Source organism: Aquarana catesbeiana, linkage group LG02, assembly GCF_042186555.1.
Source record: "Aquarana catesbeiana isolate 2022-GZ linkage group LG02, ASM4218655v1, whole genome shotgun sequence".
Lineage (NCBI taxonomy): Eukaryota > Metazoa > Chordata > Amphibia > Anura > Ranidae > Aquarana > Aquarana catesbeiana.
The window spans coordinates 607,137,971-607,155,108 of NC_133325.1; the positions used below are offsets into that span (position 1 = coordinate 607,137,971).

The 17,138-nt window shown below is 41.3% G+C and overlaps 1 protein-coding gene across 1 annotated transcript in view; it reads right to left on the reverse strand.

The window, feature by feature from the left end:
• Nucleotides 1-17,138, reverse strand: part of WWC3 (WWC family member 3) — a 270,635-nt gene that overhangs the window by 40,987 nt on the left and 212,510 nt on the right. The window contains exons 9-10 of the mRNA XM_073616354.1: nucleotides 12,147-12,389; nucleotides 196-285 (exon numbers count right to left, since the gene is read on the reverse strand). Coding sequence (XP_073472455.1) covers nucleotides 196-285; nucleotides 12,147-12,389 — 333 coding nt within the window. The remainder of the gene's footprint in view (nucleotides 1-195; nucleotides 286-12,146; nucleotides 12,390-17,138) is intronic.

A 17,138-nucleotide genomic window follows, 5' to 3' on the forward strand; every position in this document is an offset into this window, starting at 1 on the left:
TACTTAGCCTGAAAAATGAGAACTAATACAGCCACTGGTAAGTTGCAATTTATTACATTTTTGTGATTAGAAATCATTTAACATCAACACCAGCAATTTCACTTTTATAAACTTTTTTAACCCTTTCTTCTGCTATATAAAGTTACATGGCTAAGGAAATTTGATTTGGGAACAAATATGACTGTGAGTACAAACCTCTTTATTTGAGTGTGGAGGTAAGAAGTCAATCGAGTAGCTTCCTCTAGATGCTTTAAAAGGCAGTTTCTTTTCTCTTGTAGAAGTAACCTTCAAAAAAAGTATAGTGTTTAAGTTACAGTGTTGTATTTAGTTTACTGACTGCTAAATATAAGCACAAAACTTTTGTACATTACATGTTCACCACAAGATCCAACATGGATTCAGTACAAATTTGCACATCACAACTGCTTCCCTCGAGAAGTTTTGACAAATTTACAAATCAGTAATGATCTATAACAATCTACAATTTCATTGCTGAATTCAGAAATTCCCAGTGGAAGATTAAGCAAGTATTACAAGAGCAAGCTGTTATTGATTATCGCAAGGCATTAGCACCTAGCAAAGACTTTAGTAACACCATGCAAACTTTTAGTTAAAGTGGACATGAACTTAAAAAGTAAAGATTTGATATCTTATAGGGAACATCCAGAGATGCACTTCCTGTGCCTAGGCACACATGTTCTATGGACTAATAGCAGTATTTCTGCAGTTTGAGATTACCTAAGGCAATGTAGCCTCAGATTTGATATGTGTTTCCTTTTTGCTACTACTTGATTATAATATTATCATATCACCATAGGTGTGTGCAGCCTATTGCATTAGGGTGTGTACCCCAAAACTCAAACACACATGCCTTTCTTTGCAGCCTCAGCTGCACAGGGCTGTGAATTCATGGGAAGTGCTCTGTGCCACGTGGCACAGTTTATTCACAAACTGAAGCATAGTAAACACAGTTTACTATGCCTCCATTATGGATGGACACAGTGAATGTGTTTACTGTGTTCATTTAGAAAAGGAACTATTTACAAGTCCCTTCCCCCACTCTCCATCCTGAAACATCCCCCACAGCCAGGGGAGAGGAGAGGAGGGAAGCCAGCAGCACTTCAGGGCGGGGGGCCAACAGGGGGGGGGGGCAGGATATAGGGGGAATCAGAAATGCACACCCATGCACATCACCAGCCTTCAAGGAAACAGCTCTGATATGAGGAAGAAAAGCTCTGCTCCTCTACCAAGATGGCCATCTCCACATGGTATCAAAGGGGGAATTCATAAAAGCAGCATGGACACTCTTTAGAATTTCCTCAGTAACAGATACATACATCTGTCTTAGGAAGTGGTGGCACTGAGGCCAGAGTATTGCTACCAGATGATCTGTTCTCAGTGCAGCTCCCCTGCCCCTTTGTTCACATTCAGCTTTTGGACAGGGCTTCTCTCAGATGCCAGTTGAATAAAGCCAGGGACGAGTCATAGGTTGCAGGAAGGCCCTGGCCACCAGAAGCTGTGTGTCAGAAGCCATCACATTAATTACAGCTTTCCAGCACTAAATGCCCAACTATGAGCATTGCCATCTCTCTATACATCAGTTTAGAGTTGGTCTTAACTTCCTAATCTGTAAACTGGCGGTAGTTCTTTAGGAATCTGTTGCTGTCATAATGCCAGGTTCCTAAACTGGTGGTAGTAGAAATTAGCCCAATTTTTCCCAATGGTCGGTACTGATACCAAAACTGTCACAAATGCTTGCCTGAATTAGGCAAGTTTTAAAGAGACCTACCGCCAGAAAATTGTCATAAATGCTTTACTGAATTCCATGAGTTAGGGTTTTTACACATGGATTCCTGAGCCCAATAAATGTATATTACAGTGTTTCCCTCACTTGACCGGGCATCCCACGCACTGTGTACAGCTTTCAGCAGACACGAATGGCTATTTGCAGTTGTACTCTGGGTATACGTAAAATGTTCTATATTTTGGATACACCCGTACAGTATACATTGTCACACTTTAGCCTGCCGTTTCCTGCTCGGGAAATTCTTAACTCCTCGCTGCAGTGGTTTTGCTGGACCTGTGGTTCTACTCACATGTGACGTTGCCTGCTCTACTGTGGATTTATATCCCTTTCCCTTCGATCACTTCCCGGTCCGCCTTCCAGTCGGCTTTTCTATATATAGACATGCTCAGTGCAGCCCGTGTTACCTGAGCAACTTTCTAGTTCCTCCATGCTCCTGCTTTCCCACATATTACTTCTATTCTGTGTCTGACTTCCCGTGTACCAACTCCGGGTTTGTGTACCGTTTTTGCCTGTCTGCCACGTGCCCTGACCCCAGCTTGTTTCTCGCATCTTTTCTTCATATCAATAAGAGGCTGTATGCAGCACTTTCTGGGCAGGAAGGAGGGGAGGAGGTGTTGGAATTTATGTTGAATGGGTTTAGGTGCCCACATAATCACACATAGCCAACATAGTTCTACATAACAGAATGGTCAAAGGCACTTAAGCAGAGGATAATATAGCAAAATGAATTTAGTAAAAAAAAAAAAAAGTTTAATTTTAAAAAAAAAAGAAACCCGGACAGTTTGCAATGACAGGGAACTTTTTGTTGGCTTCTTTTTTGTTTAGAAATGTGGAATGTTAATCTCTATACAAATAACTTGTACAAACAGTATAACATTCTACAGAAAATATTTATCTTCCTGAAATACCAGTATCATATTCTGTGATGCTAATAGTGAAAGAAAAATGCCACACATTTTTATTTTAGTAAATGTTAAAGTAGACCTTAACCTAAGAATTGAAAATCTGCTGTCTTTTAGGGAACATCTAGAATTGTTAATTGTGCCTAGGCAGTATCCTGTAAGGCTTGATTCATATCTATGCATGTTGCTTTTGAGTGTTTCTGCAGTGCTTTTTGTGGTGCTTGCTGCGTTTTTGGACAAGTGTTTTTACCGCGATTTTGACGCGGTTTGCGTTTTTTTCTTTACACTGTATATAGCTGGTTGCTAAGGAGGGACGGGAAACCAGCCGCCACGTCCTTAACAATCGATGGGTCATCAACTGTCAGCGGGCTTCCCCGCTGAATTTAAAAAAAAAATTGCCGGCTAAAAAAAAATTGTGAAAAAAATAAACTGCATGGTTCCCCCAAAGGTCCATACTAGGCCCTTGGGTCTAGTATGGATTCTGAGGGGACCCCCCCACGGCCAATTGGCCAATTTTTTTTTTAATGGCGTGGGGTCCCCCCCAAAACCCATACCGGACCCTTATCCGAGTATGCTGCCCAGCAGGTTAGGAATGGGAGGGGACGAGCGAGCGCCCCCCTCTAAACCATATCAGGCCGCATGCCCTTAACATGGGGGGGTGGCGCTTTGAGGTGGGGGGCTCTGCGCCCGCCCACCCCAAAACACCTTGCCCCCATGTTGATAGGGACAAGGGCCTCTTCCCGACAACCCTTGCCCGGTGGTTGACGAGGTCTGCGGGCTTATCGGAATCTGGAAGCCCCCCTTTAACCGCGGCCTCCCCCCTATGTGAATGAGTATGGGGTACATTGTACCCCTACCCAGTCACCAAAAAAAAAGTAGTGTAGTGTGAAAAAATACAGTAGACAGTTTTTGACAAGTCTTTTATTAAAAATATCTTCTTATTTCTCGCTTCTTCCTCCGGTCTTCCTCCATCTTCTCCCGCATCTTCCTCCTCCAGGCTTCTCCTTCTCCCGCTTCTACTTCTGCTCTTTTTCTTTCTCCTGTCTTTTTTGTCTGGTGTTCTTCTTCCTTTGCTGCCGACGACCCTCCTCCAATGATGGGTCCCGCTGATCTGTCTGTGCCGATGTCAAGCATCTCCAGGCATCTCCTTACTGTGCCTGGAGGCAAGTGAGGCTAAGATGGCACCCACTCGTCTCCATGACACTGCAAGGTGGAAGCGACGTCAAAAGGCACATTTTTTCAATCTCATTTTTTTAAATGACTTTTTTTTTTTTTTTAATTGCATTTTAGTGTAAATATGAGATCTGAGGTCTTTTTGACCCCAGATCTCATATTTAAGAGGTCCTGTCATGCTTTTTTCTATTACAAGGGATGTTTACATTCCTTGTAATAGGAATAAAAGTGACACAATTTTTTTTTTTTAAAAACAGTGTAAAAATAAATAAAATCATGTAAAATAAATAATAAAAATAATAAAAAACATTTTTAAAAACCCCCCGTCCCGACTATGTGAGGTATCACCGCAATCATTAAAGCGAGAGCAATAATTCTAGCCCTAGACCTCCTCTGTAACGCAAAACATGCAACCTGTAGAATTTTTTAAACGTCGCCTATGGAGATTTTTGATGGTAAACGTTTGACGCCATTCCACGAGCGGGTGCAATTTTGAAGCGTGACATGTTGGGTATCAATTTACTCGGCATAACATTATCTTTCACAATATAAAAAAAATTGGGCTAACTTTACTGTTGTCTTATTTTTTTATTCTGCGACTGCTGCGCAAATACGGTGTGAAAAAAAGTATTGCAATGACCGCTACTTTATTCTCTAGGGTGTTAGAAAAAAAAAACAATATATAATGTTTGGGGGTTCTAAGTAATTTTCTAGCAAAAAAACCTGTTTTAAACATGTAAACACCTAAATTCCAAAACGAGGCTGGTCCTTAAGTGGTTAATATTTGGCGTAGGGGGGTCCCCTCCGAATCCATATTGGGCGCTGTTTTTTTTCACGATTTCAAATTCAGCGGGGAAGGCCACTGACAGCTGATGATTCATCGGTTGTTAAGGACACAGTGGCCGGCTTCCCAGCCCCCTCCTTAGCAACCAGATATATACAGTGAATGTACAGCAAAAAAACACAAATGGCAGCAAAATCGCATCAAAATCACGGTAAAAACGCGATACTTGCGTTTTGATTCCGGGTCCATTGAAGTCTATTACATGCAAAACGCTGCATTTGCGTTAAAAAAGTCCCTGACCCTTTCCAAAAATGCAGAGGCACAAAAATGCATTGATGTAAACATAGGAACCCATGTTAAAAAATGCCCCTGCATTTCTGCAAAATGCATAAAAAACGCATAAAAAACGCATTCGTGTGAATCAAGCCTAAATATACAGTAACTTTTACTTTGACTTCCTCCTGAAACATACTGTAGCAGTGTTTTCTTCCTGTGTCCAGGCACTCCTGTACCTTGAGCCTAATGGCTGCTTGTCTGCTGTGTGAGCGGCATTGATGTCTGTGACTGTTAAAGTGGTTCTAAAGACTTAAGGTTTTTCACCTTAAAGCATTCTATGTATTAAGGTGAAAAACCTTCTGTGCTGCAGCTCCCCCCCAGATCCCCCCTTTTTCCTACCTGAGCCCGATCTGCTCCAGCCACTGTCGCTCTCTTCATTGGACAGATTGATAGCAGCGGGAGCCATGGAAATTTTCTATACATGTCCACCTAGCTTAAATCTCAAGAGATTTGAATGAATTTTGGCAATGTCACTTCTGTGACACTGTTCTCCTTGCTGGAGATAGGGCTGTACACAAATCAAAGTCATTATTCCCATTGCATAGCTTCCTGGAATGGGCTTAAGGATAGCAGGTGCTGCAGCAACAGCCAGCAGGAGACTGGACACATTGTACATACAGTATTTACCATCACACCATGGCACCATGTTTTTGACTAACCTCATACACATCACAATAAATGTAACTACTAAGGAGAAAAACAACAATAGTAAGCAAGTAAGGAAGGAAGAGGTACAGTCTATAAAACTCTCAAAAACTAGAGCTGAAGCCCATATGTATTATAGTGCTGAAATATAATGCAGTACAGCGTACAAAGATCGATTCACATACATCCCTGCCCCCCCAAAAAAGTTCATAATCGAATTACCTCTAGCTGACTCGCACATTTTAAGCCAGCTTGGGTGGAATCCATTTACTGTCCCTACCAGTATGTTTTTTGGACTGGGGGTGGAAACTGGGGCAGATACAGGAAACCCAGCACAGGGAAAAGGTAAAATTTAAAGCAGAAAGGGTCTTGGTGGGGGGATTTAAACTCAGGCACATTTAACAATCAAACCTGGCCATACATGGTTCAGTTTTTTTCATACTTTCAGGTTTTTTCATACCAATCCACACATTCTAAGTGGTTGCCAGATGCACATCAAGAACCCGACTAGTGTATAGTGCAAACATAACTTAATATTACAGAGTCGGTTATTCCAGACTGCATACAACAGTTTAGGGGTTGTGGGGCCATCATCAGTGCAGTGTGTAGAAACCAGGGCTTCTATGGAGTAGGGCTTGGGACCTAACGAGACAGTATAAACACATTTATGTGAAAAATAATAATCCTCTTATTTCTGGGATATGTGATAAAGTGAAACATGAGAAAACCTTCTGTTCTAAGAAAACTTTAGTATGCTATACTGCGTAACAGTAACCACAAAATGGAAGTGCGTCCAACTGGAAAGCTTCCCTCAGATTGACAAAATTAGCAATTCCTAAACTATTAGAGCCCTTGCACACTGGGGCGGTTTGCAGGCGCTATTGCGCTAATAATAGCGCCTGCAAACCGCCCCGAAAGTGCCGCTGCTTTCATTCCAGTGTGAAAGCCCCGAGGGCTTGCACACTGGAGCGATGCGCTGGCAGGACGGTAAAAAAAGTCCTGCCAGCAGCATCTTCGGAGTGGTGAAGGAGCGGAGTGTATACCGCTCCTTTACCGCTCCTGCCCATTGAAATCAATGGGACGGCGCGGCTATACCGCCGGCAAAGCGCCTCTGCAGAGGCGCTTTGCGGTGGTATTTAACCCTTTCTCGGCCACTAGCGGGGGGTAAAACCGCCCCGTTAGCGGCCGCATACCGACGGTAAAACGCCGCTAATAATAGCGGCGTTTTACCGCCGACGCCGCCCCCCGCCCCAGTGTGCAAGGGCTCTTATCATATAATAATATATGTTTTATGATCGATTGCCACTATATTGGGCTATAAGAAATAAACATACTATATACACTTAAAAAGGATTTTTTAATACTGTATTATGAAGCTTACCATTTTAGTTCTTAATTTAAATTTATAATGGGTTACTTTTAAATCTTTATTCAGTAAATTAATTATTTGTTATGCTTTACAAAATTAACCTAAACATATAATTTGTTCTTTTAATAATCTTCCCACTTTGTTAATTGCTTCTTAGGCATGTTGCTACAGCACTGCAGAGGAAAAAAAAGCAGGATTAGCAATGCAAATGTATTTTGTTCTGTAGTACAGTCTTTAGCAGTCTATTGAATTTCTCTTAGGGTAACACATCCAAGGTTTGTATGTGTCCCAGGGGGAGATGATGCACTTTTTTTTCGGACATGGCGAGAAGGAAGAGATGACTGACCTCCCTGGCTACCCAGAAAGGCATAAGGGGGGTCAGCCTAGCAACAGACTGTTTTGGATCACCCTGCTGGAATACATATGATGCATTATGTGATCCACCGAACATTGCCAATCCCTCAGTTTCACAGAAAACATCCAGAAAACAATTTGTTCTAAACTAGCTGTTTTCTAACTCATTCCCTCAAGGTAAATCACCTACAGCTTTAAAGCTGATGCAGTAGTCTCCATAGGAAACATTTCAGTATTCAGTATTTCAGAAGCTCAACTGTGGCTCATATTTGTTATCAGGCATTTATCATTAATTTGTCAAATGAAAGCTTAGACTGTAAATATTCCTTTGCGCATAACACATTTTCACTTTGAGAAAGACCACAAACCTACAGACCTTCAATGGATGACTTTAATTTGTCAATTCAAAAAAATGCACTTTTTTTCTCAATTTGAAAATTTTGAATTTTTTTTCCAGTGTGAAAGGGCAGGAGATGTGTACTACAGTGTGAAAGGGCAGGACAAAGAGACCTCTGTGTGAAGGGGTGCCATACAAGCATGTTAATGTGAAAGAACAGGATATGAGAACCTCAGTAAGAAATGGCAGGGTATGAGCATCTCAGTATTAAAGGGTAGGGCAAGAACACCTCAGTGTGAAGGGGTAGACATAGAAAGGGCTGATATGAGCATCTTAGTGCGAAGGTGAAGGAGATAAGCACCTAAGAGTAGAAAAGCAGGACATCAGCACTACTGTGTGAAAAGGCAGGATATGAGCACCCCAGAGTAAAGAGGCAGGACATGACCACCTCAGTGTAAAAAAGCAGTATATGAGTACCTCAGTGTGAAATGGCAGGACATGAGCACTTTAATGTCAAGGGGTAGACACAGAAAGGGCAGAACATAAGCACTACAGTGTGAAAGGGCAGGACATGAGAACTATAGTGTTAAAGGGTAGGGCATAAGCACCTAAGTATAAGGCCCTTTTAACACCTGTGCGCTTTTGCTCTGCTTTTCCATGGTGACAAAAGTGCAATAAAACTATTCTCCATTAAATCCTATGTAAATGTTCACACTGCAGGTGCACTGCACTTTGAAAGGTCCTGCATGCTACATCTTTGCAGTTTTTCAAAAGCACACCAAAAAGGCACCGTCCATTGTAAGTAAATAAGAACGCATCAGTGTGAAAGTGCCATAGAGAAACAGGCCATGAGCACCTTAGTGTGAAAAGTACGATATGAGCAACTCAGTATGAAGAGGCAGGACATAAGCACCTCAGTTTGAAAGGGCAGGATATGCACCCCAGTATGAAGAGCCAGGACATGAGCACCCCAGTGTGAAAGGGCAGAATATAAGCACCTCAATGTGAAGAGGTAGGACATAAGCACCTCAGTGTAAAAGGGCAGAATAAGCACCCCAGTATGAAGGGGCAGGACATGAGCATCTCAGTGTGAAAGGGCAGGATATAAGCACCTCAGTGTGAAGAGGCAGAACATAAGCACCTCAGTGTGAAAGGGCAGGATAAGCACCCCAGTATGAAGAGGCAGGACATAAGCACCTCAGTGTGAAAGGGCAGGATAAGCACCCCAGTATGAAGGGGCAGGACATGAGCATCTCAGTGTGAAAGGGCAGGATATAAGCAACTCAGCATGAAACAGAAGGACTTGAGCACTGCAGTGTGAAAGGGAAACACATGAGCACCTCAATGCGAAAGAGCAGGATTTAAGCAAGTGTGAAAGGACAGGACTTGAGCACTATAAAGTTAAGGGGCAGGACATAAGCAATACAGGGTGAAAAGGCAGGGCGTGAACACTACAATGGAAAAGGGCAGGATTTCAGTACTACAGTGTTGGGGCAAGGGCAGGGCATAAGCATTTCAGTGTGAAGGCGCAAGACACATGCCCCTCAGCGTGAAAGGGCAGGACATGAGCATTAACGTGTAAAAAAACAGAACTTAGGCAACCAGCCTGTTGAAGGAAAAAAATCGATTCAATTTCTCCAACCGCACACTTGATGTGGATGGGGAAATCCTCCACTCTGAGCTAATGTATTCTGACAGTGGGAGGACTTCCCCACAGTTAGAATACACCAATCAGTGTTGCAGGCTATTTCCTGTGGTGCTAATGGAGCAGGGAAAATCCAACAGGGCAGTTGTACAGAAGCTGATCAACCACAGTGCCCATACATGGATCGAAACTTGTCTGATGCCTGCTGGACCAGCCGAATTTCGATCCATGTATAGCTGACTTAAGATGAACATGACAAGACCTGATTTTTTTTCCTGGTGCAGGCCTACTAAGCAATAAAATACAGACGAAGAGTACTGATCACACCCAAGACACCTTAAGAACACATTGATCAGTACTGCCGGCTATAGCTCTCACCACTAATTAATAATCCAACAGTAGATCGATTTCTGTACATGGGATAAGTGTATAGAAAAAACACTGCGCTAACAAAATGCAAAGAAAAAAGCTGCTACATTCAATGTGACAAAAACAATAAATACATGATAGAGAAAATGTAGCGCATAATGAGTATATGTGTGATCAAAGTACAAACGGTATTCCTCAATTGTGCTTCAATCCAACAAAGTATTGGTGATTCATCAACCAAATAACATGTGATGTATATAAAGTCTATAATGATAAAATAAGTGAAGAATTGAATGTCCCACTAAATAAAAATGGATGTAATTCGAAGAGAGATGGTGTTCCAACATTTGGCAGAAGATTAAATCCGCAGGAAGGCACATCAACCAGATGAAACAATCATGGAAAAGGTGGTGTGTAGAAAACTCTTACCAGATCTTGTGGATTCCCTTGTCAGCGACAGGGAATCAAATGAGCCGGGTGCCACCCAGGGCATAAGGAAGGATGTCCCGACACTCGAACCGAACTCTCTAAAGCTTTAGAGATGAACACATGGAGACAGTTTCACATGAGATGTCTTCGCTTTTCTGATCCGTGCCTTGGTTATCCACTGTAAGGACCTACCTGGTGGCCAGAGTCCAGTCTGGACGGCTCATTTGATTCCCTGTCGCTGACAAGGGAATCCACAAGATCTGGTAAGAGTTTTCTACACACCACCTTTTCCATGATTGTTTCATCTGGTTGATGTGCCTTTCCTGCGGATTTATTCTTCTGCCAAATGTTGGAACACCATCTCTCTTCGAATTTCATCCATTTTTATTTAGTGGGACATTCAATTCTTCACTTATTTTATCATTATAGACTTTATATACATCACATGTTATTTGGTTGATGAATCACCAATACTTTGTTGGATTGAAGCACAATTGAGGAATACGATTTCTGTACATGTATAACCAGGGTGCCCATACATGGATCGAAATTCAGGCAGTCCCTGCTGAACCGGCTGAATTTTCGATTCATTTATGGCTGGCTTTACTAAGAAATGGGGGTTTTGTTTATAAAGGGGTCATCTTAACTATCTGTTTGAGATACAAAGTACACTTATTGCAGTTCCTAAAGCTGGCCATAGATGAGTCATTTTTTTGCATCCAACCAGCTGTCAGAATACAGCGCTGCAGTCTACAGCCTGCGTGCAGAAATTTTCCAACAAGCTGGTTGAAGAAAAATCAATCAGTAGATCAACTTTTTTCAACCACATTGCCCATACATGGATCGAAAATTGGCTGGTGCCTGCTTAATGGCCTCAGCCTCTGGATTTGATTGACAGCAGCAAGAGCCAATGGTTCCAGTGAGGATGGAGAGAAAGAGCAGCGTTGATGTTCTAGAGTACAGCGCTGGACTGGGATCGGGCTCAGGTAAGTTTTTTTTTTTTTTTTACAACTACTTTAAACCTGAGCAGGGCTTCATTAACTGCCTTAATTAAGTTTTTTAATCGTGAATTGGGATAATTCCATTAAAGCAAAATAGGAACACTGGCATAGGTGCCTTGTACAAAGTTATCAATAGCTCCCAAGAACATCACTATTCTAATGTTTAAAGTGGTTGTAAACCCTTACATGTATCCAGTGAAATTATTAGTCTCAAATGATACACAGAGATGAAACAAATCCTCCTATGTAAGTTGTACCTGTTTATCTTCACCCCTTGCTCCTCTACAATCTTCCAGAACAAACATATTACACAGAATCTCTCAGCAGCACAAAGCAGGGGGTGGAGGTCTGATGTCACAAACACTGCAGAGCTAGAGCACACAGCCCCATGAAATCTGATAGCTGATTGGAGGGAAGTTACACACCCCCCTCTTCACAAGCTCCAAAAAACATACAGCTGAGTCATGTAGATAACACAATGAGGAGGGATCAGAGAGGAACCACACTTGGTACTTTGAATTCAGGTTAGTACACACTATAGTGGGATGTGATTTGTTCATTTTTCATGTCTGAAGTTTACATTTATGGGGCACATGGCTGGAGTACATTAATATCCTTTTTGGGGACTGTATTGTTACCTTTATGGGTTACAAATAATTTACCTGAAAGTTCTAAATCTGTGTTTCTGTTGATTTGGGAGAATGGTCCCACTAGTGTGTATGTGTGGGTTGTGTTTCTTCTTGTTCTTGTTCCTTCTAACCTGTGCAATGTACACTGAAATGCAAGATTCTCATGCGATACTGTAACATGGTCATCGTCGAGATATGTAACATGGTCATTGTTGAGGTAATCTGGCATGACCACCACAAGCAATCACAGCAGGCAGTTTTCCCTAAAGTTGTAGATGGTTGTTAAACTGGATTTCCAAAATTTTGTGTATATGGCTATATCTAAAACAAATTGCTTGCCAAGAGATGTTTCTGTAAAGCACAAACCTTTCAGTGACTCCTTGAGTGGAGATGAAGCGGGCCCTCTTGATCTCATCAGCCAAACGTCCCTTTTCTTCTTCCAGCTTTGCCAGATCTTCAGGAGGTCGCCTTTGCTGACTAATAAGCTGCAGGTCTTGTAGAAGGGCCTCTTTTTCCTTGATGAGTTGTATATGGTCCCTGTCTGCATCAGCCATCCCAGGCCATGCTTCATTTTCCAAGAGAGCCAGTTGGTGCTGTATGTTGGAAACCCTAAAATTTGAATAAAAACACATTTAAATTAGCATACTGAGTGTACTTTCCTATACCACTGACATTTGCAAAGTACCCAGGAGTTGCCTACATCAAAGTTTAAAGATGTCCCCTCATGTTATGGAGATAAGGAGAGAACTTTAAATGACTCATCCTTTCAACTATCCTGGACCTGTTCTTGTGCCAATAAACACTTTTCATAAGCCTCATTCTTTTATGTTTTTTTCCACAGAAAAAAAAGTTAAAAAGTCAAATTAAAAAATGAATGTGACAGTACACAAATAACGTTCGGTTAAAAAAAGCAAAATAAAACACAAATACAAAGAACACCTAATGATGTTCAAATGAAAAGTAATTGATTTTAAAAAATTTTAAATTTTTTTTTAAAATGACCCTAAAAGCTGAAAATCATTTTCTGCTCATGCAAAGCCTAAGTGTTTTTTACAGAAAATGGGGAATGGGGAAAAAAAAAACTTTTCTCCTAAACCTAAATAGTAAGGTTTTTCAATATTTTATTATCTGTTTAGTATTTTATATAGGTGGGTGTACTAATGAATGATCATTAGTACACCCACCTATATAAAATACTAAACAGATAATAAAATATTGAAAAACCTTACTATTTAGGTTTAGGAGAAAAGTCTAATGGAATTTGCATCTCTTTAATAAAAAAAAACAGCATCTGCTGGGCCAAGGGTGAGGTGTAACAGCAGAGATCCCATCACATCCTCCCTTCTCTCTCTACAGTAATGGGAAACTACAGTTCCCATCAAGCACAGGGAATTGTAGTGAATGTGGGCAGGCACACAGGGCTGCAACAGAAGAGAAACTAATTGCCCTGACATGCTGTTTTTAATCCATAACTAAATATGGCCACATGCCCAGTTTATCCAATGTAATCCACTCTAATTAAACATTATAATTCTTCCTCCTCTAGGTTTTCAATTTCTTACAATTTCTCTACCGCCGCTTGTGTGCTCCCATGTGATTATGTCCCCGACCACAACAGGAAACAAAGCACATGGGGATGCTGGCTTACATCCCTAACTAAATATGGGCATGTGGCCATATTTGGTTAGCGATGAAAGCCAACATGTCCAGCCCCTTTGTTACTATGACACAGGCGGCTGCCCGATGACTCATAGAGTCATAGAGTGGAGGGGAAGAGACTCCTGGCCGCAAGGATATGAGAGGCGGGAGAGACCCAGAGTGTCCCCAGCTATCATTTATAGGACGCTGCCTCCATGGGCTGTACAGACTGGGAGTCTCAGACTCCTAAGTCTGCCCACCACAGTGAACAGGGAACTACAGTAGGGATATGACTAGAGGTCGACCGATATGGGTATTTCTCTGGCCGATGCCGATATTTAGAAATCGCGGTGGCCGATATGTGATGCCGATTTTTTTGGTCCGATATATTAGGCCGATTTTTTTTTTCCCTTCATCTCATAAAATCTAACAGTTAGACCCCTTTGACACTGGGGCGTTTTTCAGGCGCTTTTGGGCTAAAAACAGCGCCTGTAAAGTGCCTGTAAAACGGCTCCCCTGCAGTCTCAGTTTGATATCCCAAGTGCTTTCACACTTAGGCGATGCGCTGGCAGGATGTTAAAAAAAAGTCCTGCAAGCAGCATCTTTGGAGCGGTGTATACCACCACTCCTTCCCACTGAAATGAATGCGCACCGCTGCCGAAGCGCCTGCAAAGCGTTTCGGCAGCGGCGCTTCAGGGGCGCATTTAACACCTTCCTCGGCTGCTAGCTGGGTTATAAACGCCCCGCTAGCAGCCGGATAGCGCAGCTAAAATGACGGTAAAGCGCCGCTAAAAATAGCAGCGTTTTACCGTCAACGCATGCCAGTGTGAAAGCAACCTTAAGTGATACAGAAAATGTTTTACATTTAAACATTTATTAAACAAAACAAACCTCCAATCAGTTCACTTGTATGTAGAATTTAGATAAAAAAACAAAAAAAAACCAAACTATATCTTAAATATTAAATACACAAAAACAGATAATCAAAACTTTTGGATGAAAAAAAATGGGCTAACTTTACTGCTTAGTTTATTTTTACATTTATTAGTGTATTTTTTAAAAAAATATTGCGTTTGAAAGACCGCTGCGCAAATACCGTGTGACATAAAATATTGCAACAACCGCTATTTTATTCCCTAGGGTCTCTGCTAAAAAAATATATATAATGTTTGGGGGTTCTAAGTGATTTTCTAGCAGAAAATACAGGATTTTTACTTGTAAGCAACAAATGTCAGAAAAGATTTAGTCTTTAAATGGTTAAACTGAGAACTACACACAGAGTTTAGTTCATTCATAAGTGTAAGCATTGTATCTCTTCAGGTTCTTTTTATCAGATTTGGCAGGCTGCCCAGAGGAGGAGAGAAGTCTCTCCACAGAAGATTTCAGGCAACTTGCATTGACTTCTATTACAGAAGTCATTTGCAAGTCTGCTGATATTGGCACTATCGGCCGATGCCGATTAAGTAAAAAACACCAAATATCGGCTGATATATCGGTCGACCTCTAGATATGACAAGACCAGTGCCAGGGGAATACAAGGTTAAGAGGCCACCAGTCGTACAAAAAGGAATAACAGGGAATTAACCATTTGATTAAAAAATGAACTGGCTATTTCAAAACAACTACTGAGCTAACCAGATGAAAAGATGAATGACATGTTCAGTGAATATAAGAAAGCAGCAACAAAGACATTTTAGGCCAGAGTTCAGATTTAATGCATTCTATGCGTTTAGGTTAAAAACTATAAACAACCTATGGTCTTATGGTTGCCATGTTTAAGTAGTTCCTCTGGACATATGTCATGGGAATGGTTATTGAAATTAAAAAATAGAAAATGGATGAAATTACATTGCGTATACCCTGGAGAGATTGATACTATATACAATCCTGGGCAAGAAACAAGCTACGTGCTAATTACAGGGCAGTGGAACATCTGTGAGTAAGATGAATAATTTGCAACTAGTATGCTGTTGGCAAGTCATGCAGAATCTAACAGAAGACTTTTTAGCCTAATGGCAGTTTTTGAAAATGAACGAAAGTGGATACAGAACAACATATGCCTGATATTTCTGTGCATTGAGATCATGAACGTACCAGCTACTGCTTCATTAGCTTCTGGAAGGGTCACCTAAAGTGGACCTTAATTCAAAATGTGAAGATTTATAGGGAACATCTAGAAATATTAACTGTGCTTAAAGATATGTGCATGCTACCATGTTTTTACATGAAAAAGTATACTCTTCTCTTGGTATTGCTTCCTTTGTGTGAAATCCCTGGTGATCCTGCCAGTCCCTCTGCTTTCCTATTAAAAACTGGCAATGCTAAGCAGGAGAACATTCCATGGTCAATTCTCTAGCCTGCTCTCCTTCAATGATCAGACTTGTCCTGACTTGCTCCCTCTGCACAGCCTTTTACTGGGAAGCTCAGTGTGCTGCTGCTTCTCCTCCCCCCAGCTCTTATGCAGCTGAGAACAGAGGGAATGTGATCACATGTAAAAAAAGGGGAAAAAAGTATTTATAAGGTTTTTTTTATATCTATACACCAATGTTTTGCCTTTCATTTTTATTTTAAACGGAATGGGTTGTTTTACAAGGTGATCGCTTTAAAATAACTTTAGGAAGCAACCCCCCTCCCTTTTTTTTTAAGTTCCTCCAGAAAAATAGCAGTGCACTTCCCAACATGCGACTATGCCTAGACACTCCTGTTTTGTAACCCAACAGTTTTATATCTGCAGCATTAGCCTACCTAAGGCACTGCTGCCTATGAGTGCTAGTCTCATGAGATTTGAAGTGATATTGGTGAGGTTTCCACTGTGATGCTCATTGCTATTCTAGGGGCCTGTTGAAGATGAAGCTGAACCTAAGGACCTGCATGTTCAAGGATCTCCCTGCTTCTGTTTCATGCATTCTGCTTATCTGTTTTTCCTCCACCTCTCCTACTGCCTTTTAATTTTTTCCCTAAAAGTCATCATATCAGCAGTCATCAAGGGTGTCATCTCACCTATCAACCATTTTGACTCAGATATTTATTGACCCCTTTGACTCCCAGCCATTCTATCAACCCCTTGGTTAGTCCCATCGACTATGGGAAGGGGAATTGTGTTGGGTGGGGGGTGAGTGGAACAGGTCAATATTGAATCCTGCTACGAGATAAGTGAGCACTGGATTAAGCCTAAAATCCTCCCTGCCACCCTCTGAAGTTTATGGCTAGCTTCAAGTCTATTGACAACTTAGACAAAATGTTCTCATCTTCAGCTGCAACACACTTAATAATCTGTGATACTAAAAAATGATCACAACTGATGGCACTTTCTCTTTAATGAAAATGCATAGTGTGCCTTCTAAAAAATGTAATAAATCTACTCCTTTTTGGCGCTAGAATAGGAATATTTGGCCAAGATTAAAGCAACGTATTCTGATACTTCTCATTTTCCACAGGAGAAATGACATTACATATGTCCAGGAAAAAAAAATTCTCCCAGAAGAAAAGAAATCTTACACAGTTTATTTCCTACTTGCATCTGGAAAGAATTTAGATCACATGTCCCTCAAGGCGAATGTTTTCTTGAAGAGTGCTTAAAAATCTTCTGAATTAAAATAGGAAAACAGAGGATACGAAAATCATAACTGGTTGTGGTTGCAGTGGCAAGAGAAATCAAACTGTTGGGAAAATATTCAACCTCACAGATAGTGTGCACGTCTTTAAAGTGGAACTTTAAAG